Consider the following 26,601-nt stretch of genomic DNA (forward strand, 5'->3'; position numbering starts at 1 on the left):
AGCATTTCTGAGGCTAGGGAGAAATTGGGGTCCAAGCAGGAGCACCCAAACACAAGTACCCCATCAACCCCATTTGGAGTTTTCATGGCAAAGACACTGGAGTAGTTTGCCATTTCCTTCTCCAGTTCATTTTATGTATATTAAACTTATTTGTACATATTTTGCATTCCCATATCCAGGAGATTATAAACTACTACTGATGAGGTCTAGAAGTTTAGGGGTGCTGGAACCCTAAAATCATAACATGCAGCTCCTGCCTGAAAGAATTCCACCCAAGACTTTTTTCAGCCAAAGACAAGGTTTATTAAAGATCCTCCATATTGGCCAGACTCTTGAGGAATCTGAACATTTGTGAGCTATTGGCTAGGTTCTTAAGGAATCTGAGCAGTGGCTAGATTTTAAGAATCTGAGCACTTTAATGGAGACAAGATGGATGTTATATACAGAAACACTATGGGAAAGATCTAGGAAGAATCTTGATGGGAGTGACAGGGAGGGAGAAAATGGATTCTAGATTAGGTCAAGTGTGGGAAGTAGGCCGGGGCCATAGGAAGGTAAGACAATGGAGGGCTAGGGTAGGTTAGGGGTAGGTGATAACAAAAGGCCAGTTGATGCGGTTATAGCCTCAGGGGGATCTCCAGAGACCTCTTTGATCAAGTGGGAGAATTCATGGAGAATCCCTTAGACAAATGGGACCCAAATTTTTTGGGGGTACAAAAACCACAATAAGTGGTTAATAAATACTTTTTGACTGATTATTTGAGTTCAAGGACTGTTAGGTTTTGACTTTGTACCTCAACCCATTAGCACAGTGCCTTACACAAAAGAGATGTTTAATGACTTTTTTACTTGAATATAAAAGCCAGATTTTTGTTCATTTTTTTGGGGGGGGGGAAGGGTGAAGGTAGTCCAGAGAGGAGGAAGTAAGGGAGGAGGAAGTATACAAGTTGAGGCAAGGTCAACCATTAAACGGGAAAAAAGCAGACACATCAGTGTAGACATGGAGAACACAAAGGGAGAGATAAACTGATTCTGTGGGTTATGAATATAGTATTGATCTGACCATATTAAGCTCATTATTAATAATAAACTTTTTGGGGTTTTTTTGGTTTGTTTTTGGTAGGGAGGAATGTGACTTTGGATGAATGCACAGCAACTGGAACATAGTAGGCACCTATTAAATGTTTATTGGATTGATTTATTGGATTGGAGGCCAACAGGGACTAACCTGAGAGATATTATGGAAATTAAATTAACAGGACTTGGCAAGTAGATATGGGGCAGGAGGTAGAGGAAAGAGTTAAGGACAACACTGAAATTAAGAACCTGGGTGACTGGAAGGATGGTAGTGCCTTCAACGGAATTAGTGGAGGAGGTGAATGACTATTATTAATAATGATTTAATATGAACTTATTTAAAAAGTAAATCTTTGTGCTCTTTACTTCGGCTGGGAGGTTGTAGTTTCCATTCTATATTTAAAATACTAATTAGCTCTTTAACCTTTGTTTAAAGATGCTCGATTGCACTTTATCCTTAAAACCTAGAAGTTCCTAAACCTTAATTTCCTCAGCTGCAAAATGAGAGGTCAAATTAAGGGACTTTTTTAAGGTTCCTTCTGACTAAATCTACAATCTTATGATTTTATGGTAGATGGAGTAGGGATGTCATACAGTGTTAATAACAGCTCTCCTTGATGAGATCTACAAAGCACTTACCTCAGAACAACCCTGTGAAACAGTCTGGGCTTGTATCTTTGTCCTCATTTAACAAATGAGGAAATTTAGGTGAAGTGACTTGCTCAAGATTAACATCAGCGTCTTATGTACTTGTTTAAATCCATATAACTCTGGAGAGAGGTCAGGCGCTCTTACTACACCAAGCTACCTCTGATGATAGTTGGATATGCCCCAGCTGCTAGAGCATTTTCCAGGTGGCCTGTCTAGCCAACCGGCTAGTTCCTAGAGGCTAGGGTTTTGCATTGGGGGCTCCGCATTAAAGGTGTGAGTAAAGAGGCGAGAGAGAATAATTTTCTCCACGTTGCAATTCTTTAGAAAGAGGAATTGTTTCTTTGAGTTGCAAGTTTTGAGAATGTATTAACAGAAATTAGAGTACATTGACCATGAAGTCACATCCCTTGCCTTTCTTTTAGCCACATCATAGTATAAAAAACCTGGCTGGCCTTTCCCAGAGACCCGCCCCCAGGGTCTGCTCAGTCATTGCTAATTTGCTCTGAGTCCTCCTGATGGGGAATGGTTCTGCCCACTCTCTCGAATCCCTAAGAATATACGGAGTTGGAGGTAATTTGAGTCTTGGTGATTTCTGGCCAATGATCGCATTCTACGGATGAGGAGGAAAGAGGCTAAGACGTGCGCTTTTCCAGCTCACCAGGGACCGGGAGGGAAGGGCTTTATTTGTCTCGTGCCGGTGGAAAGAGGGCAGCAGTGCTGTGACCCTCTCGCGCCTTCTTCTTGTCTCTGGCCCCGTGGAGCCGGAGCATCACGCGGCAAGTGGGCAGTGCGCTGCTGGCACCGCTGGTGGCTGCCTGGGGCGCTCGCTAGCTCTAGTTAGGAGAAGCCTCGTGCTGCAGCAGCTAGATCCGCGGCGCACGGCCATCGCCCTTCAGGACTCAGCATGGCCAGCCAGCCCGGAGCAGCCGAGGCCGTTTCCTGCCAGGTACATCGGGGAGGGCGTTTGCGGTGGGAGGAGTGGGGGGGGAGCTAGGAGGGTTAGGGGAGATTTAAACTCTCCCATCTTCCCAATCATTCTTGCCCTTGCCTTTTGCCTCTCTGATGCAGTCGCGCCTACACGCATCCCAGTTTCCCTGCGCCGCATTCACCAAGACATCATTTCTTCCACATTTCTTGCCCAGGGTGCTTCACCCCCCCCAACTCCCCCCCCCGTCCCAGTCTCCTACCTCCACCCCTTAAAAAAAAAAAAACCTTTTCAAATGGCCCTCATCTCCCAGGCCCTACAGCAGTAAGCAAGAAAATCCTGAAATTCTGTGACATCCTTGCTTGTCCACAAGGTTAACGCTGGTGTGTGACTGGCTCCCAGTTAAGCTCCACTGAAAGCAGCTTTTTGTGGGGGTAGGGTGGGATAGAAACCTGATGAATCTCTGAGGTGGTAGCGGGACATCCCCCGGGTGGTGCCCGAGCCCCTGGCGCTATAAAATTTTCCCGCACCTGTCAGTAGCTTTGAGAATTCAGAGCATTGCCTATTGCCTCATTAGGCTCCCTTTCTCTTCGCTCCCTTCCCATTTCCCTCCTTCCCTCCCACTGTTGCCTGTCAATCATTGATTAAGGAATCTCCAGATCACCGGATTCCTTTGAAGATCTCCTCCCAAACCCTACCCCTGAAGAATAATAACCAATTTTATTTGATTTGGAGTCCTGTTTCCCCAAAGCCCCTTCTAAAACATCTATTCTTTGTCATTGTGGCCACTTTGAAATGTAGGTCTGTCATTGTGTATATCTTTATTATTGATTTGGTTTCCATGAGGCTGTATTCAAAACTACTGGCCTGGAGAAAACAGAAGGAAATAAAGAGGCCACCACATCCTTTTCCACCCTTTCTATTGTGCTCCAGTGTTTAAAAGACTGAGCCTTTCCCAAGAGGATGCTGGTTAAGATTGTTTAAGACTAATTGAAACCATTTATTCTGATACAAGAAAACCAAACACAAACCTGGCTTCAGTCGAGCAAAACTTAAACTGTAACAGTCCCATGGAATCCAGAAGAAAAGTTAAATAAATAATGTGGATTGTCCTGAAGTGATGGCAGCAGTGCTGGTTGGCAGAACATGGTCAGTGAAAACATTACAATCAATACTAAGTGGAAAGGAGAAGATAGAACAAGTGTTCAAGGTTTCTTTGTGCTTTACGTTTCCACTAAATGGTGTTTTCTGATTTTTATGGCTCCTCCAGGTCTCGATTTTGCTGGGGACTGGACCTTCAGTGAAATATTTGCTTTGGCTTTAGCTAATTGAATTCTGGTTTCTGCTTTTAGGACTGTAATCATGAATGCTGTGGGACAGGAGAGCTAAAGCAAATGGCAGAGACTTTTAAGGTAAGAGGCTTACAAAGGCTAGATACCTGAAATATCACAGTATGCCCATTTCTTGAGATGTGGGCACATTTTCTTTGTGCAGTCAAGCAATAGTTTGGAGTTGCCAACATAAATAAATACTAAATTCATTAGAGGGTCTCAAATTAAAGTCATTTTGAGATAACTTATTCAAAATGCTTGAAGTTGTTTCATCTCTTATTTAAATAAACTTTTTTTTCTGTGAATTAACTAAATAAATATTAAAAAGGATTTTACCTGGTTACATAATGAATCAAATTAAATTAACCCTTGCTAGTTAATCTAAGTCAAACACATGGTTATTGTTCACTCATGTCTGATTCTTTCATGACCCCATTTGGGGTTTCCTTGGCAAAGATACTGGACTGGTTTGCCATTTCCTTCTCCAGTTCATTTTACACAGGAGGAAACTGAAGTAAGCAGATGTGACTTGCCCAGGGTCCCACAAATATTAATTATTTGAGGCCAGATTTGAACCCCGAAATGATGTCTTCTTGACTCCAAGGCTAGTACTCTATCCACTGCATCACCTAGCAGCCCCTATTATAAGTCTTAGTTCTAAATTTTAGGTAGTATTTTAAAAGAAAAACATTATAATTTTTTCCTTGCCCCCCCTTTTTTCAATTTTTAACATTTTTATTTGAAGTTTTGAGTTCCAAATTCTATACCTCCTTCCCTCTTTCCCTTCCCTTCTCCTTGAGACTGTAAGCAATTGGATATAGTTTATACATGTTTAATTATGTAAAACATTTCCATATTAGCCATTTTGTACAAGAAGACTCAAAAAAAATGAAAGAAAGTTAAAAATAGCATGCTTCACTGTTTTCAGTTAATATCAGTTCTTTGGAGTTGGATAGTATGCTTCATTATTAGTCCTCTGGGATTGTCTTAGATCATTGTGTTGTTGAGAATAGCCAAGTCATTCACAGTTCTTCATCAGACAATTTGCTCTTACTGTGTACAGTGTTCTCCTGATTCTGTTCACTTGGCTGTACATCAATTCATGTAAGCCTTAATACGTACTAGCCATGTGACCCTGGGCAAGTCACTTAACCCAGTTTGCCTCAGTTTCCTCATCTGTAAAATGAGCTGGAGAAAGAAATGGCAAACCATTCCAGTATCTTTGCCAAGCAAACCCTAGATGGGGTCACCAAGAGTCAGATATGACTGAAAAAGACTGAACAATGAAAAACATATGAGGCCTTTTGTTTTAATTTGTTATCCCTCTTAATGTGAGTTTTCTGCCCAAGGATACGTCTAGTACAGGAAGGACAAGGTAGGAAAAAAGGCAAAACTCATTTCATTCCATTTTATTTTTTTTCTTAAGCAACTTTACTTAAAGAAAAACAAAATGGTTGGGTATGAGAAACTAATATTAGCAATTAGTATTTGTAATTAACTGTGAATTGAATTATGAGTCATCCTTGTTTCTCTCCTCTGATTTCAGTGAATAACTGGAATATGGCAAGCCTCTAATACCATATTATGCACTATAATGTTACAATAATAATAATAATAATATAATAGTAGTAATGCTAATTATAATGTTGATCACTTAAGAGGTGCCCAAGAAAAATTGGATGGTATTAAACATAGCAAGTCTTGGATCCAGGATGGAAAACATGTTTGTGGAATTCAAATTCATGACATACAACAATGAAAAAAAAGTTAAGAGAAGCATAGAGGAACTAACAGTTTGAGGAACTCTTAGAGGTCACCTAGATCAAAGGCCTAATTTTGCAAATAAAGAAACTAAGATTCAGAGAATACAGCCTAGACAGAATTACTGGCAGATTTGAGTATGAATGCAGGTCTTCTACAGATTTCTCTGTTCAGGTATTCTTTTCATCACACCACTATACTTTGTGGCCTTGGTGACTCTCTGTCTTTCTGTCTCTCTGTCTCTGTTTGTTTCTCTCTTTCTCTGTCTGACTTTCTGTATGTCTGTCTGTCTCTGTCTCTGTCTGTTTCTCTTCATACAGACATATATACATAGAAATGTATACATACATGGTGTATTGTGTGTATATATTTATACATACATACATATATATGCATATATACATACATACATATATATACATATATACATACATATATATATATATGCACCAGTGTGTTTTCAACCAAGAGTCCTTTTTCTGCCATGTGTTTTCCCCAGCACTTTCTTTTCATAGCATCTGATTACCCAACCATTCATGATGAAATAGTAAAAATTATATTTTTCATATAGCCTGCTCTGCCAATATTTTCCCTGTGATTTCACAGTCCACTCATTTCGACATTCCAAATTTTTCCAGAAGCATATGGCAACAAGCATGTAGACTATAATCTGAGCAAAGCACTTGAAGCATCTGAAAGAGATAGATTAATTATACAGGAGAAAGTATCTTATTACAACTATTTTGAGCTAGGGAAGGAAATCTTAGGATGTTTGAACTAGAAAAAGTGAACTTAGAGACAATCTAGTCCAACCCACTAATTTTGCTGATGATGAAAAGGAGGCAGAGAAAATTAAATTGACTTGCTTGAAATTAAATAACTAATAAGTGACAGTTGGGATTGCAACTTTGGATTCCAAATCCACTGTTCTTTTTCCTATATATCTTGTTAAAGTATAGGAAAAAAGAACATTACGACTTTTAAGAACACTCATAAAAAGAAAGACTGAGATTTAGAATTGGAAAGGAACTAGAAGTTCATCTAATTCAATTGCCTCATTCTAAAGGTGAGGAAATTGAAACCCAGAGAGTGAGGCAAATGATTGCTTACTGAAAACTTGCTATGCATTATATCTTTTCCCAAGAGTTTAAAAGTGACTTTGCTGTTCTTCAATGAATGTTTTTGGTTTACTCTTAAATTTGACTCAAGAATGTAAGCTATTTATTTAGTTTTATTTTGTTCTTAAACAGTTTCTTTTTTGAGCTCTAATATGATTCTGTAGTATATGGTGATTAGGATTGCAAGAGACTATGCCGATAAAGGGAACTGCAGTTTTGGATCAAATTCTAAAATCATATCCAGATCTGCCTTTCCTTAGGAGATATGCTTCAAAGTCTAACTGAAAAAATGCCACCTCCACATGATAACTTCCTCCCTTCATTAAGGACTTCCTTTCTTGGATGTGACATGAGGCTTTTCTTTGCATGTATCTAATGCAGGCCTGCACAACATAAGGCCTTCGGGTCGCTTGTAGCCCACCAAAGGATTTCAGGCAGCCCACAAAAAATGTAGAGGATGTAAAAGAAAGTGAAGATATGAGTACTTTTGCTGTTCCCCTCTTACCCTGCCTTCCACTTGTCACTATTGCACCTGATTTGTAACATGGTGCGTCAGTTGCCCCTATGCACTCTCTCCTGTTTGTGACATAACCAGTGGTAACTAACCATTATCAGTCTGTCTTTAGTCTGAGAGGAGTGATTTCATGATAAATAAAAATCTTAAATAATAAGTGTAATTAATTGAGATTTCCCTTTTTAAAAAATATGGTTTATTTGCAAAATAGTTTATCATTAATTATACCTGTTCTTGGAAAGTGAGCCACTAAAAAACCTATCTGTGGCTCGAAGTTTAGCCTATTTTAATTTTGGCCCCTACCTACTGCCAAGTTGTGCAGGTCTGATCTAATGCACTCCTTTTGTACTATTATCAATTTCTGTGTCTGTTCACCCACTAGAATATAAAGTAAATGAGAGTGACTCTGCTTTTGAAAAAACCTCTATATTCATAGCAACTAAAACAGTGCTTTGCATATAACAGTTACTTAATATTTGTTAAATTGAACATAGGGAGGAGCTATATAGGAAAGTAGAGATTTACAAAACATTGGCTCAGCCCCTCTCTAATTTACAAGTAGATTATTTTAATTATTTGTTTCCAAAAAGAGTTAATAAGTGCTTCCTTTACATAGTGTATGTTTCTAATGGTTTTCAAATGTGGTTTGATTATTCTTTGACCTTTGATCTAGATTAAAGTTTTAGAAACTTAGCTTGGGCAGCCCATATAAGGAATGGAAAGGTCATTGAATTTCAGGTTAGGTCTAGTTTATTAGTGCTGCTGTTAACTAGTGTCTGGCCTTTGTACAAGGCATTTAACTTTCCTGCCTCTCAGTTTCCTCATTTTAAACATAGGGAGATTGGAATAGATGATCCCAAAGTTCCTTTCTCCTAAAATTCTGTGATCCTGTGATTTGATTGCATGAGGTAGCTAGATGATGCAGAAGGTCAGGCACTGTATTTGTGGTCAGGAAAACCCAAGTCCAAAACCAACCTCACACACTAGCTTAGTGACCTTGGACAAATTACTGAACCTCTTTTTTATCTGTAAAAGTGAGGCTAATAGTAGCATCTCCCTACCTGCCATGATTGTTGTGAGAATATAAAGATATTTGTAAGGCACTTGCTGACAAGTTATGTATAAAAGCGGAAGCCCATAATTATGCAGTATTCCAGGTTCCTCTTTATTTATTAATGGTTTAAGCTGACAAGCATGCTATGGGAATGATGACTGGACAAAGATTCATATTATCATAATAAAAACAACTTATATATACTTACAGAAGGCTGTTAGGTTTGGAAAGCAATTTCTCCACTGCAGATCTGTGGAGTAGATAGGCAGTATTATTATCCCTACTTTACAAACTGCAGGAGAAAGTTAATCTGACATATTTAATAATACGCATAACCTTTACTGAGCTACATGGTAACTATGCATAGATGGTAAGCATACAAGTAAATGCATGCAATTAGAATTAATTTTGCACAGCCAGACAAACCTTTCTGGGTTCAGCTCTGGGGAGGGAAGAGGTTAGTAGGGCTGATTAGAATACTTTTCTGCTGTGCCGCAGAAGAGCAAACTTCCCAAAGGGGGTGGATTCCCTACATAGAAGGTATAAGGTAGGCTTAGAATGAAAGTTCTTCAATGAAACAGTGGTCCCTAGCCCCTTCTCATTAGACCCAGAAAGAGAAGTGGGAAATTATATGAAGCAGGAAGCCTCTCTGAGTCCTCCTCCCTTTGAATCCCACCAAGAAGATATTCTTGTGTTTTAATAAACAGACCCCTGATAAGGGGCTGGGTGTAAAGGTGTTATTTCATTGGATGATAGATTGGATTAATTGACTGTTAAGGCCCCTTCCCATTTTCTCTTATATCTGAAATTCAAACACAGTGCCAGGTTTTAGGAAATCAGTCTGGCAATATAAATTCGCTATGGGAATAGGCAGTTTGATGGGGGTGGGAGGTTGAAAGGGATGTTCATGTTTACATTAAGGCTATTTGGAAGTATCCATTAAAGTCACTTTTGAAGGGTGCTACAGTGGTGGGAATATGTAGAGTAAGAGAATATCAGGAGAGTATTGGGCTCTAGGGGTAGAGAGTATGAGAAAGGGAGATCTGGCAGAGATCTGGCAAAAGTAGCAAGAAGTGATAGTGAGCAGGGGCAAAAAAAGGAGGATTAGAATGTTTTCAAAGATAAATTTCACATAGAAATTTTGCCCGGAGTAATTTATTTCCCTCTTTATATTCGAGGCTGAGTACATTTGTCTTGAATGCCTGTGCATTGAAAGTTTGTTGAATGAATACATATTATGTATAGTATCCTCACGTAGAGGGACCAAACCATATACCTTTTATAGAAATCTGAGGGCTCTATGGGGGAAGCAATTTAGGGCCTTTCTATAGAGCATATTGCTCAGAATGACAGAATCCTGGAAGTGAAAGGGACCTCAGATGTCATCCAGGATGTCATCATCAACTTATAGGAATAGGAATTTCCTCTACAACTTTCCTGACAAATGATCATATACCTCCAATTGAAGATGTTCAGTGATGAAGAGCTAACTACCTCCTGTCAGTCAATAAACATTTATTAAATGCCCATTATATGTTAGGCACTGTGCTAAGTGCTGGGGATACAAAGAGAGGCAAAAACTCAGTCCCTGCTCTCAAAGATCCAACAGTCTAATGGGGGATACAATGTGCAAATAACTATGTACGAACAAGATATATACAGAATAAATTGGAGATAATCACCAGAGAGAAGGCCCTAGCCAGGATGAAAGGAATTGGGAAAGGCTTTTTGCAGAACGTAGTATTTTAGCTGAGACTTGAAGGCAGCCAGGGAAGCTATAAGATGGAGATGAGTAGAGAGAATTCCAGATATGGTCACTTGGACAGCCTTTTTTTGAGTTTGACAGTCACTTTAGGGCAGCTTTTATTGTTAGGAAGTTCTTACTTATTCCCAGAATTGAGCTGAAATCTGCCTTTCTGTGATTGCTGCCCATTGTTTCTAGTTCTGCCCCCTGGGACCAATTAGCGCAATAATTGAAATACTTCTCCCATTGGACAACCTGTCAGATACTTGAAGATAGTTATCTGTCTCACCTAAATCTTGTCTTGTCCAGACATCAACAAATTCTCACAGGCTGTGGTCCTAGTCTTCTGGGTTGCTCCTCTCTGGATTTGCTTCAACTGGTCAGTGTCTTGACATTAAAATGGGGTGCCTAGAACAGAACACAGTGTTTCCAATGTGGTCTGTCCAGTACAGAGTACAGTGGAAAGCTTGTTTCTCCCTGGTTCAGGACATTATGCCTCTAAAGATGCAGCCTAAGATTCCATTAGTGGCTGCCATATCACACTGTTGACCCATTGAATATGCATCCCTGTAAAACCCCATATCTTAGTTATCCTGTAAGGCCAGCTTTGGGAGGTAGCAGGAAGAAAGGCAGTCTGTGTCCCAAAACACATGTACCCAAGACACATCTACCCTTTAGTGTCAGAAACTTCATGAGAAATTTTGGGGAAATGAGCTGATCAAAACAATAAATATTGAGATGTACTGAAGATATGGTTGTTTTATGTGGTTGAAGGGGTGAGGGGAAAGAGCAGAAGTCAATTAAAGATGGGGTCAGAATGCTTGGCTGGCTTATGATATTGTGGGGCCTCTGGGTAGCCAAAGGGCAGCACAAAGGCACTTAGCTTTTGAGAGATAGACAAGGGCAGCTGTTACTCATCAGATTATTATACTCCCCTCCATCGTCTGTTTTTTGTTGCGAAGAAGAGGCAAATCAGCTTCTGTAGTCCTAAAGAGGAATTCCTTTCTCCATCTTCTAACCCTGAAATAGGAGCTACTCATTTCTTGTTCTGCCCTGTTATCTCCCTAATTTACGCTGGAGGAGCCCACCCCGTTGTAAAACCCCAGGTCAGATGATGTCTTTGGTTTTGGTTTATGAACATAGTTTATGAACATAGTAGAATATCCTTACATATTAACTCATTTTTAAGCAGACATATCCTGCTCTTGCTTCCGCTGTGTTCTTATGTCTTTTCCTGTGCATAGAAATCTCTTTGCTTCCTTTCTTTGTCCCCCTCATCTACCTATAAATTTTTTACACATCTTAGAGCTAGAAAACGGGCCACAAAATCCAACTATCTGATCTGAAGCATAAATTCTATTTATAAAATCCCTCATGAATTGTCACCCATCTTTTTTGCCCAAGGGTCTTTAGTACTTAGAAACGACTTTAGGAGCTCCCCCAAAGCAGCTTATGCCACTTTCTGATAGCTCTAATTATTAGGAAGTTTTTCTAAATTTCTAAGTCCAGATTTGCCTTTCTAGAACTTCCCGGTGTTTCTAATTTTACACTTTAGACCAAATAGCAAAAGTCCAATTTTTCTCCCACATAACAATCATTCAAATACTTGAGGCCAGTTTACATATTCCTCCTGAATTTAGGTTTGAATATCCTCATTCCCTTCAAGGGGATTTAAAGCCCCCTCATAATCCTGGTTGTCCTCCTTTGTTCAAGTTCTGGGCAGTCAATGTTGCAACTAAAGTGTGACACCCCAAGAATTCCAGTAAGATGGCTGAATGAGTCATTAACAAGTCTAGCCTGCCTTATCTTCTCAGAATAGCAACAGCTATGTCAAAGAAAATAAAAAGAATGTTACCCCCTCCTTCCCCTCTCCCCCCCGCCCCCTGCTGTCTCCAAAGCAGTAAAGAATCCTCATGGGGAAGAAATGAAGAAGCAAAAAAAAAAAGAGGCCCCAGTACAATCAATTAGCAAGCATTTTTGCCTGCCATATGCTAGATGTGATTATAAATTTAAAAGGCAGACTCTGCTTTTAAGGAGAGCATTCTCCTAGAGGGATATATTATGCTCCCAGATAAGTACATAGAGGATATAGGATAGAGTTCTAAGAGGTGGAAATGAGAAGGGAGAACATTTCAGGCTCAAGGCTCAGTCTATTAAAAAAAAATAAGCAAGAAGGTGGGGATAGAATGTCCTGTATGGGGAGCAAGTGGGCAAGAAGTGCAGAGTGTATGAGGTGAGGACTTGCAAAGTGTAATCAGGTTGGATGCATAGTCTGGAGCAAGATTGTGGAGGGCTTTAGAATTCAAGAGTATTTTGGCCTTGGTGTAGTAGAGAGGAATATGAACTTGGCAGCTGTATAGGGGAGAGACAAATGTAAAGAGACTGTTTAGGAGGCTATTACAACAAGTCCAGGGAAAGATGATGAGTACCGGGACTCAAGTACTTGTGGTGTGAGTTGGAAAAAGGAAAAAAGATGAGAGATGTTGAGGTGGTAGAATTGCTGGAACTCTGTGACATAGCCATGCATGGAGGCAGCACACGGATGATGAATTTGCAGAGGAAGGTTTGACAGGCAGGAAGAGAACCATAATAAATGTCACATTGAAGCTGAGGGAGGAGAGAGTGTTCAGAAGTGGGGCTGATCAGCAACATGTGCTTTAGAGTCAAGAAGGATGTGGAGCAATAAAAGACCTGAAATATACCAACAGAGAGATCACTGGTGATCTTGGAGAGCTGTTTCAGTGAACTTTCAGGACAGGTGAATGGGAGGTGAAGAAATGGAGACATCTTTTTATAGCAATTTAGATGTGAAAAGGCAGAAAGTTTAAAAAAACCAAAACAAAAAAAATCAAGCTTGAGAATTATGATAGTATCAAGTGATAGTTTTTCCTTTCTTTAAAAGTGAGGGAGATCTGGGCAGCAGGGAAAGAACCAGTGGGTAAGGAGCTGTCAGCCATTAGGAGTGAGAGATGATAAAGAGAGAGGGGAAGGGATGACACAAATAGAAGGAATAGCATTGGCAAAGATAAGGGCCACGTCCTCTGAAACTGGAGCAAAGGAGGATAGGGGGATGTCTACCCCAAGCAGGTGAAGATTTCCCCCAGTGGATAGACAGATGAGAATAGCTGTTCCAACCCTCATGAAGGCAACTGAAGCAGACACTGTGAAGCAAATAGAGTCTGGTCAGACATCAGAGACGCCAAGGTCATTCATTGCATCCCTTGACTGCATTGCCTTGACTTTTGTCTTGCCACTGGACTTTAATGACTCTGGAAGACAGCCAGGCTGATGGCTTTGTGCAACTCTGCCTCACTTAAGTCCTATTCATAGGCAAGTCAAGACCTGTCATGTCACCGGTCCTCTTCAAACATGAAGGACTAACAACAGCAAAGGACAGGGTGTAGGAGGATGTCAAGATGCCTGAAAGTGTTGGATTGGGAAGGAGAGAGAACTTGGACAGATGGTTCAGACTTTTTCAGTGAAGTGTGAGATGAGGTGCTCTGTTTAGAGGGAAGATGAGGTGATAGTGTTGGTAGATTGAAAAGAGAAGTTTGGAAACAGTCTGTTGGAACAGAAGGCAAGAATAAGACTGACATCAGATATACCTCTGGAAGAGAAAATAGACTATTTCAGAAAGGCCTCTATTATAGGAGCTTTAGTACAGAAACTGTTGGGAAAACTAGATTGCAGGCACAGAGATTAGATTAGCATCTTATACTATATACAACAAGTGTAGAAATTAGGTATAAAAATCAGGAAAATGGGCAGTCACATTTCTCATATTTACAGATAGGAGTTACTACCAGTCATGACATAGAGAATATTATAAAAAGACAACATAGATGATTTCCATTGTTATTTTCTTGGCAGAGATACTGGAGTGATTTGCTGTTTCCTTCTCCCAGCTCATTTTGCAGATGAGGAAACTAAGGCAAACAGGGTTAAGTAACTTTCCCAGGGTCACACAGCTAGTGTCTGTGGCTGGGTTTGAACTAGGGTCTTCCTGACTCCAGGCCCAGCTCTCTAACCACTGTGCTACCTAGCTGATGATTTCTGTTACTTAATATGTTAAGAAAATATTTTGTTGATATCTTTTACGTACATTTCTCTAGACACTCCTCCTTCATCTCCAGAACTGAAGGGAGCTTGTAACACAAATACAAGTAAGCAAAACCAATCAATATTGTGACCTTGATTGAGAAAATAACATTCTGCCCTAGAATCCCTGATCCCTCATTTTCTGAGACCAATGTAAGTTTTGCCACATAAGGGGCCCTTCATGTATTTGACCCCTCTGGAATATGTGCATAATAATAACACTGGGTCAAAGGTTATGAACATTTTAATGACTTTGAGTGTAGTTCCAAATGATTGTTCAGAATAGTGGATAATTTCACAGCTCTAACAGTGCATCAGTATCTGTCGTCCCATGGCCACACTAACCAAAACATTGTCTGTTACTAATAGCATGTGCAACATTCCCTACCCATAGTTCTCAACTTCTTCTGTGAAGTGAGAAAGAAGCAACTTCTCATCTGTTTTCCATGGCTAAGCTTGGCCATTGTAATTATACAAGTTTAGTGTTACTGTTCTTTTCATTTACGTTGCTATAGTCATTATAAATATACATGTCCTGGTTTTTATTTCCTGTACTTTGCATCAGAAGACATTGGTCATTTCTTCTAGTGTAGTAATGTTGCATATTGTTCATGAATCACAATTTGGCAGATTTTAGGTAGTTTTATTTAACTGTTTAGGAGCAATGTACTTTGGTTTTGGTGGTGGTGGGGTATTCATTGAGATGTACCTGCTATGTCAGAATAAAGGAAAACTATCAATAAAAGCAGATGGGGTATTATTAGGTCCATTATTGCAACTCTTGTTCCAGGACCTCATTCCTAATAGGATAGGCCTAGGTGTACTTAAAAAAAATGTTTTTTCTTGTACTAAAAAAATTCTAAACTGAATAAACATCAAATAAAACAAACATTTCTATATACATAGTGGAATAGCAAAAGAGGATTGTACATGCAAATTTCTATTATGTACAGCTTGCTTTTATTTTAAAGTTCATAATAAATACAGTATGTAATTTTAAAAGCTGTCAATCCTGCTTATCTGATTCCTTCTGACCTTCCTCATATTCTTGTTGCAAGGACCCTCTTTTCTTTTTTTGGAAATCTTATCTCTAGCTTCTCCTTTCTCCCACCCACCCTCACATTGCAAAAAACAAGACTAGCAGAATCCTTGTAACAACATAGGTAAACAAATTCCTACATTGATTATGTTCCAAAACGTCCATCTTATTTTGCATTTTGAGTCCATCTCTAGGTACATTTTTTTGAAAGTCATTTATCTGGCCTGCTACTCCCACCCATGTGGAACCTAGGAACTGTAGTACCAGATACTTCCCTGGTTTAGCAGCTCTCTTTGTAAGCCTTCAAACTCACCAGGCTTCAAAAACAAAGAATAGGTTTTAGATATATAGTAAAAAAAAAAAAAGAAAGAAAGAAAGAAAGAATTCACATCCAACCCATAGAAAGCTGAAAAACGGTTTCTCTCCAGGGACTTGTAGAAAGCCTGTGACTTAACGGTAGTAAACTTAGTGGGGCTCCAGCAAAGATGGAGGAGGATTGATGTTTCTTCAGTGAATTGCCCTCTCAAAATGTTGCTTTTTTCCAGGGTCTCATCATCTCTGGGTGGCTTCTCCACTGATGTTTAACTCTTCTATGATCCTTGGTGCCAAAAGGTTTTCCAAGCTTACAGTTTTCATTCTTCTAATGGTCTGGCTTCTTTTCTTGCCTTGTGTTGTTTCTCAGAAGCTTTACCTAAAAGCATGAGGGTAAGGCAGAGGAGCTGTGCTGGTGCCTATATGTGCATGCTAATGTTTTCAGTTTTTATGAGTTACACGTGAATGAATAGATCATTTCCCATTTTCTTGGTCAGTGTCTCTACTTGTAAAACCTCATCTTGCAGCTGACCTTGCCTCTAAGTCATTCTTGTACCTGGGGAGGGAGGATTAGTTTAGCAATATGTAATTTACTTCCACTGACACCATGCTAAGTAAATGGTTTTTATTTCCATGTGTTACAGGCTGCTTTCAGCCCCTCAGTGGTGATTACCCTGATTTCTGATACATGAAGCTTTTTGTTGTTGTTCAGTCATGCAGTAGTGTCCAATTCCTTGACCTCATGGACCATAGCACTCCTGGCCCTTCTATCTTCCACTAGGTCCAGAAGTCTGTGTCCAAGTTCATGATACTAACTATCCAGCTCATCCTTTGCCATCCTCTTTTCATTTTTGCCTTCAATAGTTCCCAACATTGGGTCTTTTCCAATGAGTCTATCTTTTCATTATGTGGCCAAAGTATTTAAGTTTCAGCTTTAACATTTGTCCTTTCAATGAATAGTCTGAATTAATTTCTTTAAATATTGACTGATTCGATCTCCTTGCTATCCAAAGGACTTTTTTTTGGGTGAGGCAATTGGAGTTAAGTGACTTGCCCAGAGTCTCACAGCTAGCAAGTGTTATGTGTCTGAGGCTGGATTTGAACTCAGATCCTCCTGACTTCAGGTCTGGTGCTCTATCCACTGTGCCACCTAGAGGCCCACCCAGGACTTTCACAATGTCTTAATACTGTCCCTCTTATTCCATATAACCAACCAATTACCAAATCTTGCCGTTTATACTTTCACATTTTTCATTTCTAATCCATTTTCTCTACTTAGCCACCTTCACCTCTCACCTTGATTATTGCCACAGTCTCTCAACTGGTTTCCCTGCCTCACATGTCTCATTACTGTAGTCCATCCTAGACTTCTGCCAAAGAAAATCTCTTTAAGTATAGTTTGACCATGGGATTCCTCACTTAGTCAACTCCAAGGACATCCTGTTGCCTAGAGGATAAAATAAAAATTCCTCTGTGTAGCTTTTAAAGCCCAACCCAGCTTGACCCCAACCTAACTTTACAGAGGCATTGGACATTAATCCTCCTCTAGTGCACTGGAATCCACTCAAACTAGCCTTCTCTTTGTTCCTCATGCATAATATTCCATCTCTCATCTCTTTGCTTTTGCACTGGCTGTACTACGTGCCTGAAATGTGCTCTCTCCTTAAACCTAACTTACAGTCTCTTTCTTCCTTTAAGGTGTAGCTCAAACACCATTTTCTGTGTAAAGTATTTTCTGTTTCACCCCAATGCTAGTCTCTTCCTCCTAAAGTACCTTGTATTTAACTACTCTGTGTATTTACATTTATTTACTTTATATAAATACATTTGTATACATATAATATAAAATTCCTTCCTTCCCTCTCTTCTTTCTTCCCTCCCTCCTTCTTTCCTTCCCTCCCTCCCTTTTTCCTTCCTTCTTTCCTTCCTTCCCTCCCTTTTTCCTTCCCTCCTTTCTTCCGTTTCTCTCATTAGAAAGGAATTTCCTTGTGAAAAACTATTTTTCATTCTTTTACTTGTATCCTGAATACCTAGCATACTGCTTGCCACATAGTAGACTTTTTATGAATATTTGTTGAATGCTTGATTGATAATACTTGGAGTATTGTTGCAGAGAAGTCATGGATTGGTTGCAAAGCACATTCATAGAGGGAATATGAACATCGATGAGATGCTGGATCCATTGAAGGACTGAAATAGTAAATACTTGCAGTGCTTGCCATCAAATGTCATTGTGAGGATCTGATGAGATTTACATCAGTAAAGTGTCTGAAGGGAATGGACAGACTTGGGAAGGAGAAAACAATAAATGCTTCTTAATTTAAAATTAAATACTCTAGGGTGAATATCAAACTGATCTGTTAAGAGAAAATTAGGGGCAGCTAGGTGGCACAGTGGGTAGAGTACCGGCCCTGTATTCAGGAGGACCTGAGTTCAAATCCGGCCTCAGACACGTAACACGTAATAGCTGTGTGACCCTGGGAAAGTCACTTAACCCCATTGCCTAGCAAAAACAAAAACAAAAATAAAAACAAAAAAAAGAGAAAATTAGACTTTTTATGAAAATGCAAGGTCTGTATATTTCAAAAATATATTTTTAACTAAATTTCTGGGAGAAGTGAATTAGAACAAAAAGTTCCACAGGAGTCAATAAAGAATCATGATTCTTTAAAAATAAATTAATAAATGAAAGTGCAGTCAGGTATCTTTTAACAGGGTGTCATTATTATTATGCAGCTTACTGGTAAACATTTGCCTAAGGTGAACATACAGTCTTTATTATGTTTCTTTGTTCTTGTTTTTTTCTGAGGAATATTGACTTCCTCATTATGTATTGAACCATCATTAGAATTTTTGTTTTTCTCTAATATTGTTAACTACAGGAAGACCTTCATGGCTATAAAGACAGGCCCTTTTCTCCTTGAGCACTTTTTCAAATCTATTTCATTTCAGCATTGTTCTGAAGGCATTTTTATTGTTAGCAAGTTGCAGTTCACTGACTTGTGTTAAATGTGAAGTGAATAGGGATTTTCATCACAAAATCCTCCCTCAGATCTATACTGAATCTCACCCTGTTTTGCTTGTCATCTATATTAGTGTAAAGAGCAAGTGTTGAATGAATATGTGAATTAAACCTTTTATTCACTCTCATGTGAATTAAAATTATTGTTATCACAGTGATTGCACATGTAGAAGACTATACATGCATTGCTACAGTCACTTGCATTTATATCAGTTTAATCAGCTAACATTTTCAACTTTACAAGAGGTAGTTTTATGATTAGAAAATGCATTTTAAAATGAGTGTAAGTTTATTTCAAAGGACTGTCATTAGATATCTACTTTTTGTTCATTTGCTTGGGTACAGATTTGCAATTTTATTGGTATGGGGAACACTCCCTGGGGTAGGAAACTTCCTCCTCTGATGCTGCTCCTCACCTTGTAGAATAAACAGGTGATACGTTTATGGTTCCCCTGCTAGAATATGTTAGAGAAAATACTTGAACTCAGGTCTTCCTGACTCTAGTCACCTGTCGATTACTTCATCCACAATGCCTTTCTGAGATATTTGCATTTTATTTGAAATCACTGAGGAAAATTGAAGGTACTATATTGTGGATATTGCCCAAGATTCTGAATAAGTAGTCAAGAAAGTATATGACACATACACAAAAAAGTGAATGAATCTATAGGCATGAGAATGTTTTGTAGTGAGAAAAATTTGTTTTGGTGGTACTATTCTATAGGACCACTTGCTATGATCTGAGGTGCTTTGACAATGTAATCTCTTCAGTCCTAAGTGATTACAGTGAGCTTTTAGAAACAAAGGCAACATTCCATTGTGTAATGAAAACAAATTAGAGATTGGGAACTGAGATGGTAGAGTGGATGGCAGAGCAATCCAGCTGAACTCTCTCAACATTGCCCTCCAAACAACTTTAAAATAATGCCAAAAATCAAATTTTGAGCAGGATAGTCAACAAAAGGTCAGGGTGAACATTTTTCCAGTATTAGACAGTTTGGGAGGTTGATGGGAAAGGTATATGACGCTAGGGTCAAGGCTTGCAGCTCTAGTGGTGGGCCTTGCAGGCAGCTGAATGAACATCAGTAGCAGTTTTGGGAGCTCTCAGCCTAAAAAAAGTAAGGTGCTTAGATAAGTGGTCAGAAAGATTACAGGGGAAACTTTGGGGGCACTGGGAGCAGCTTGCACTGATTGGTAATGCTGTTGCCCATATACAGGTAGGTGTTGCACTTAATCACCAAGAGGAGTGCTTGGGGTCAATCACAAAGGGGAAGGAGCCTCTGGCTGCAATACTAAGGCAGAGAGGAGCACTAGAGCTCGCATCTGAGGGACAGCCAGGGACTTGGTCAAGGTTCCAAGGCCAAGAGGAGCTGTAGAGCTTGTGGCTGCAAGGAACTTCCCAAGTAAAAACTAGAGAGAGCAATGACCACACAACTTTGGAAGCAAGGAAAAATTGCAGACTCCTGGAACTAGCTCTGAAAACAGCAGCATGAAAAAAGCCTGATGCTTGGGACAGTGCCTCCCCACTTCTAGGTGAGTAGCGGAGTCCCGTTTTAGCATAAAGTTCAAAGTCAAGAAATAGGCTGGGAAAATGAGCGAACAACAATAACAACAACAACAACTTGACCATAAAAGGCTACTACCTTGGCAGAAAAGACCAAGACATGAACTTAGAAGACGAACAATATGAAAAGAGCTACAAAGTCTCAAAGAAAAATGCTTTTTTGGTCTCGAGCCCAACAAGAATTCCTGGAAGAGTTAAAGAGACAAGAGTGGTAGAGGAAAAAATGGGGAAAGAAATGAGAATGATGCAATGTTAAAAAAGCTAAAAGGTTGGAATGTGATATCCCAGAAGGCTAAGGAGCTAGGATTACAATTAAGAATAACCTACCTAGCAAAACTGAATATAGTTCTTGAGGGGGAAAAATGCTCATTTAATGAAATAGAGAACTTTTAAGTATTCCTGATAAAATGATGAGAGCTGAATTTTTCATTGAAACACAAAATTCAAGGGAAGCATAAAAAAGTAAATGTGTAAGAGAAATATAAGGGATTTGATAAGCTTAAACTGTTTACATTCCTACATTGGGAAGCTGATACTTGTAACTCCCAAGAACTTTATCTAATTATCAGGGCAAGTAGAATGCCTCTACTTAGATAAAGGGCGTGGGTGTGAGTCAAGTATGAAGGCATGAAAAAGAAGGATGCATTGGGAGAAGGGGGAAGGTAGAGGTGGAATGGGGAAAATTTTCTCACATAAAAGGTACGCAAGGAGGTGCTTTTGCAGTGGAGGGGGAAATGGAGTGGTGGGCAAAGCTTGAACCTCATTCTTATAGTAATTGGTTCAAAGAGAGAATATATATATACATACTCAGTTGGGCATAGAAATCTGACTCAAAAGGGAAATAAGAGGGGAAGGAGATAAGTAATATGAGGGGGTATAGTAAAAGGGAGGACTGATTAAGGGAGACAAGTCAGAAGCAAAACAGACTTTTGGGAAGGGACAAGATAATGAGAGAGAAGTGTAAATAGAAGAAAATGGGATTTAGGGCAGTGCACAGTTAGTAAGCTTTACTGTGAATGGGATGAGATTACTCATAAAATTGAAATGGATAGCAAAATGGATTAGAAACTAGAATCTAATAATATCTTGTTTACAAGAGACAAAGGAAATAGAAACACACAGAGTGAGAATAAGGGGCTGGAGCAGAATCTGTTATGCTTCAGCTGAAGAAAAAAGCAGGGGTAGCAAACCTGAGTGACCTCAGACAAAGCAAAAGCAAAAAATAGACCTAATTAAAAGAGATAATCAGAGACACTACATTTTGCTAAGAGATACCATAGACAATGAAGTAGTGTCAAAATTTTTTACACCCAAATTCTCTTCCAAATAACTTTAAAATAATACCTCAAATAGGATTCTGGGAATGGCAGAACTGACTAAAGAGTGGGGGTGAGACAGTTAGGTCAGTAGGAAAGATCTGTCTCACTGGGTTGAGAATGGATGGCAGTCTAAGGCAGGCCAACCCGGCATAGGCCACATAACCAGGCCTGAGGGAGGGGGTGGCTGAATCTGTGTATTCAGATTCTGGAGCTCTTAGCCCAAAGACAGTAAAGTGGATGGACAACTGGTCAGAAGAGATTACAGGGGACCATTTACTGGCCCTGGGTGCAGGACTCTGTTGCATTGCCCAAACACACAGTTCTAGGTGACAGTACCAGAGAAATGAGAAGCACTAGCAGGAACAGGAGCCCTGGTCACAGTTCCAGGGTGAAAAAGAGTGCTTGTGGTCATACATGGACCAGAGCATAGGCCAGTGGAGCAGCGATCACACTTCTCTTTAGATCGTACCACCTTGGGAGAACTGAAAACTGACCCCCCCCCTTCCCCCAACATTGAGCTAACTCTGAAAACAGCAACACGAAAACCTGAAGTTTTTGGACAGTGCCTGGCTCAACCCTATGAGCAAAGCCCAACTTTAACATAAAGTTAGAAGAAAAAAAAATGAGCAAGCAATAAAAAAAAAAAGAACCTGACCATAGAAAGTTACTGTGGTGAGAGGGAAACTGAAAGCACAAAGTGAGAAGACAACAAAGTCAAATCAAAGAAAAATGTGAATTGGTCTCAGGACCAGCAAAGAAGTCCTGAAAGAACTCAAAAGGGATTTTAAAAATCAAGAGAGCTGGAGGAAAATTGAAAAGAAAACAGTGATGTAAGAAAATAATGAAAAAAAATAGTCAAAAATTTGGTAAAGGAGGCACAAAAAATACTGAAGAAAATAATACCTTAAAAAATAGAATAGACTTTGGTAAAAGAGGCACAAAAATCCATTGAAGAGAATTCCTTAAACTGCAGAATTGACCAAATGGAAAAGGAGGTACAAAAGCTCACTGAAGAACATAATTCCATGAAACAGCAATAAATAATCAAAATCAAGAGAATAAAAAAAATAGAAGAAAATGTGAAATATCTCATTGGAAAAAACAACTGACCTGGAAAATGGATTGAGGGGAGATAATTTAAGAATTATTGTACTACCTTAAAGCCATGATCAAAAAGAAATTATTTCTGTTTATTAATTAATTAATTAATCATGTCCATAAGCTTTTCAGTTTTAAATTTTTCCCCCCTCCCTCCTTATCTTTCTCCCCAAGATGACATGCAATCTGATATAGGCTTTACATATACATTCCTATTAAATATATTTTCACATTAGTCATGTTGTAAAGAAGAATTAGAACCAATAGGAGGAACCACAAGAAAGAAGAAACAAAACATAACAGAAGGAAAAAAAGGAGCAAATACTATGCTTCCATCTGCATTCAAACTCCATAGTCTTTCTCTGGATATGGATAGCATTTTCCATCACGAGACTTTTGGAGCTGTCTTAGATCCTTGCATTGCCAAGAAGAGATCAGACTATCAAAGTCAGTCATCAGCATAATGTGGCTGTTACTGTGTACAGTGGAGGGAAAGATGAGGGTTAGTGGGCAATGCTTGAACCTTACTCTCATTAGAATTGGCTCAAAGCAGGAATAAAATACATACTGAGCTGGGTATATAAATCTATCTTACCTTACAGGAAAGTAAGAGGAAAGGGGGCAAAATCAGGGCTGATAGAAGAGTGGGCAATTTTGAGTTGAGAGAGAGAGAGAGAGAGAGAGAGAGAGAGAGAGAGAGAGAGAGAGAGAGAGAGAGAGAGAGAGAGAAGCAGGGAAAAATAGAATGGAAGGAAATACATAATAATCATAACAGTGAACGTGAATGGGATGAACTCATAAAACAGAAGTGGATATGACAGTGGATTAAAAACCAGAATTCTATAATATGTTGTTTGCAATAAACACACTTGAATTAGAGAATAAAGGTAAAGGTATGGAGCATGATCTATTATATTTCATCAGAAGAAAAAATGGGATAGCAATCATGACGTCAGACAAAGCAAAAGCAGAAATAGGTCTAATTAAAAGAGATAAGTAGAGAAACTACATTTTACTAAAAGCAACAATAAACAATTAAGTAAAATCAATACTGAAGATATATGGAACAAATGGTATAGCTTACAAAATTCTTTTCTAGTTTTTTTTTAGCAGAATTTGAGAACCACTTTTACATTTAGCTACAATTTCTGTCTTTCAACTGCTTTAATTAGCATCTAAGTGGCTTAGTGAATAGAATTCTGGGCCTGGAGTCATATGAATTCAAATCTAACCTCAATAGCATGTATCTTCCAAGGTTGTTGTGAGGATCAAATGAGATTACATATATATATATATATATGTGTGTATATATATATATATATATGTATATGTGTGTATATATATGTATATGTGTGTGTATATATATATGTATACGTGTATATATATATATGTATATGTGTGTATATATATATGTATATGTGTGTGTATATATATATGTATACGTGTATATATATATATGCACGCGTGCACTTGGGATTAAATGACTTGCCCAGGGTCACAGAGCTAGTAAATGTCAAGCATTTGGTCTGAGGCCAGATTTGAACTCAGGCCCTCCTGACTTCAGGGCCAGTGCTCTATCCACTGTGCCACCTAGCTGCCCCTTGAGATAATATTTTTAGAGTGCCTAGAACAGTACCTGACACATAAAGACACATAATATTAATGTGTATTTCCTTCCTTCTTTCCCTTTCTTCTCTCCCTCCTTTCTTATGAGAATTTAAAAGTACTTAATTTCTCCAGTAACATGTCCTCTTACTGGTCATTGGACAAAGATTTCACATCTAAAGTACTAACATTGATATTTAAGTTTATAGAATTCAAAAACTATGTAATTCCTAGGAGTTTTTGTCCCCTTTTTATCACTGCCATGACAGAAGCAATTTGAGATGTGTATAGTTGAGGGCCATCTTGTATTGTATGTTGTTTCATGGGTTCCTTGGCCAAAGAATTAGTACTCAAGTGTCTACTGATCCTAAGCCTTTCCATACTTATTATCTAGGCTTGTCCTCAGAAAGGAGACTCAATTTTCTCTTACTATTTTACTCAATAGCCATGATTTTATTGATGTGGTTATCTCCTTTAGTGATACAGATTGCATCCCTTCTCAAGTTGCTGTGGATTAAAAAATCATTACCTGTTGGACAAACTTTGGTTTGCTATAATTTATACTCATAAATTTATACACTTATAAATTTATAGAATTTATGCTTTTCTGGAATAGGCTTTTATCCTATGATGATACACTGAAGTAGAACTTTACATGAATCCATACACACAATGCATTTAAACTGTAACAGCTACACATTTGTCTTATCCCTTAGCTCAATTGTAAACTTTTTAATCTTTTAAAATATAAAACTTGCCAAGAGTAGGTACATATCTGATGGATTTTTTCAGCCAATTCAATTAGATGATGATGATGCTAAAAACCTAAATTATTTATTTTTTCTTTTAGGCTAAAGATCTAATCATTACACCAGCCACCATTTTAAAAGAAAAACCAGACCCAAATAATCTTGTATTTGGAACTGTTTTCACCGATCACATGTTGACAGTGGAATGGTCTTTGAATTTTGGATGGGAAAAGCCTCATATTAAGCCTCTTGAGAACCTGTCATTACATCCTGGCTCATCAGCCCTTCACTATGCAGTGGAAGTAAGTAATATATTCCTTTATGACATGTATATTTAGCTTTATTTTCTATGCATTGCATGCTTATCCTAAAATAGCTTTTATGCAGTAGGCTTTTTTTTCTTCTCATTTTTATTTTGTGATGTTCACTGGGGAAATTTCTTAGTCATTTTTTTTTTTACAGACAGATTAAGGGAGGTCATTACATATTCTTTAGATAATTGTATTGTTTATAAAGGAGTACTGAAAGAATAATTGAAAGCAAACAGTAAGGTAATTTCATAGAGAAATGTACCTAACCCAAAGTGACTAATTAACATTTTACATGTCATTTAGCCTTTCCATCTGTGACTACTGTGGAAAAATCAGAGTCAAATAGTATGGCTGGATTTCAAAGTGAGCTGGATACTTTTATGACTAGTAATAACATTTATATTTATGAATGTTAAAAGAAGCATTTAATGTCTTTCTTCAGGCATAAGTTTAAGTCTATAAACATAAGGGTTTGAGAAAGTAATTTTTCTCCTTCCTATCTCATTATGGCACAGCTGTGTGTGTGTGTGTGTGTGCATGTGCATGTGTGTACGTGTGTGTGAGTGTATTATGTTTTCACACATTATCTCCTCTGAAATAATGAATATAATGGGAATGGCTAAGAAATTTTTGCCCAAATGTTTGGGGAGGAAGTGAAAAAAGAAATTAGTACAAGACATCTTAGTTTCAGCCTATTGAGAAATAAAATATTCTCCACTTCTTTTTTTGACTTTTAATAGGAATCTCAAACTGGAGACTAGGACCCTTCCCACAAGCAGTTGTAGTTGAATTGAGGTGTCCATTCAGAGACTCAGTTGCCCAGCTGTATATGATCCACCTTCACTGCTGGCAATCTTGAATGGCTGCCTAATGTATCAACATAATAATAGTCTAATCATATGGGAAGTTGAGGAGGCCAGTGACGGTGGATGGAAAAAGGGAAACAGGTTGATTCTCATCTCTGGGACTTTGCAGAGGCTACCTCTGTGCCTAGAATACACTCCTCTTCTACCTTCCCCTAGTTTCTTCCAAAACAGCTCAAATATCTCTTGCATGAGGCCTTTTCAGTTTCCCACAGCTGCTAGTGCCTCATTCTCTGAATTACCTTGTATTTATTTTCCATATAATTTGTTCCATATAATTTGTCTTACCTTTACATGTATATGTTGGTCTTTCTGATAGAATGTATACTCCTTGACAGTAGGTGATGGCTGTATGGTAGGTCACAAGCAGATTATCCCTCAGGTTATGAATTTCCTACTTAGGCAGACCATTCATATTCCTTTGGGCGGGGTATGTATGTGCATGG

General features: G+C 38.7%; 1 protein-coding gene across 1 annotated transcript in view; it reads left to right on the forward strand.

Annotated features, from left to right (window-relative positions):
* Window positions 1-2,281: 2,281 nt before the first annotated feature.
* The window catches only part of BCAT1 (branched chain amino acid transaminase 1), a 67,541-nt gene continuing 43,221 nt past the window's right edge, over window positions 2,282-26,601 (forward strand). The window contains exons 1-3 of the mRNA XM_020965008.2: window positions 2,282-2,674; window positions 4,006-4,065; window positions 25,083-25,283. Of these exons, the coding sequence (XP_020820667.1) occupies window positions 2,633-2,674; window positions 4,006-4,065; window positions 25,083-25,283 (303 nt within the window). The 5' untranslated portion in view covers window positions 2,282-2,632. The remainder of the gene's footprint in view (window positions 2,675-4,005; window positions 4,066-25,082; window positions 25,284-26,601) is intronic.

This window comes from Phascolarctos cinereus, unplaced genomic scaffold (genome assembly GCF_003287225.1).
Source record: "Phascolarctos cinereus isolate Bilbo 61053 unplaced genomic scaffold, phaCin_HiC Scaffold_1;HRSCAF=81, whole genome shotgun sequence".
In the NCBI taxonomy this organism is placed as follows: Eukaryota; Metazoa; Chordata; class Mammalia; order Diprotodontia; family Phascolarctidae; genus Phascolarctos; species Phascolarctos cinereus.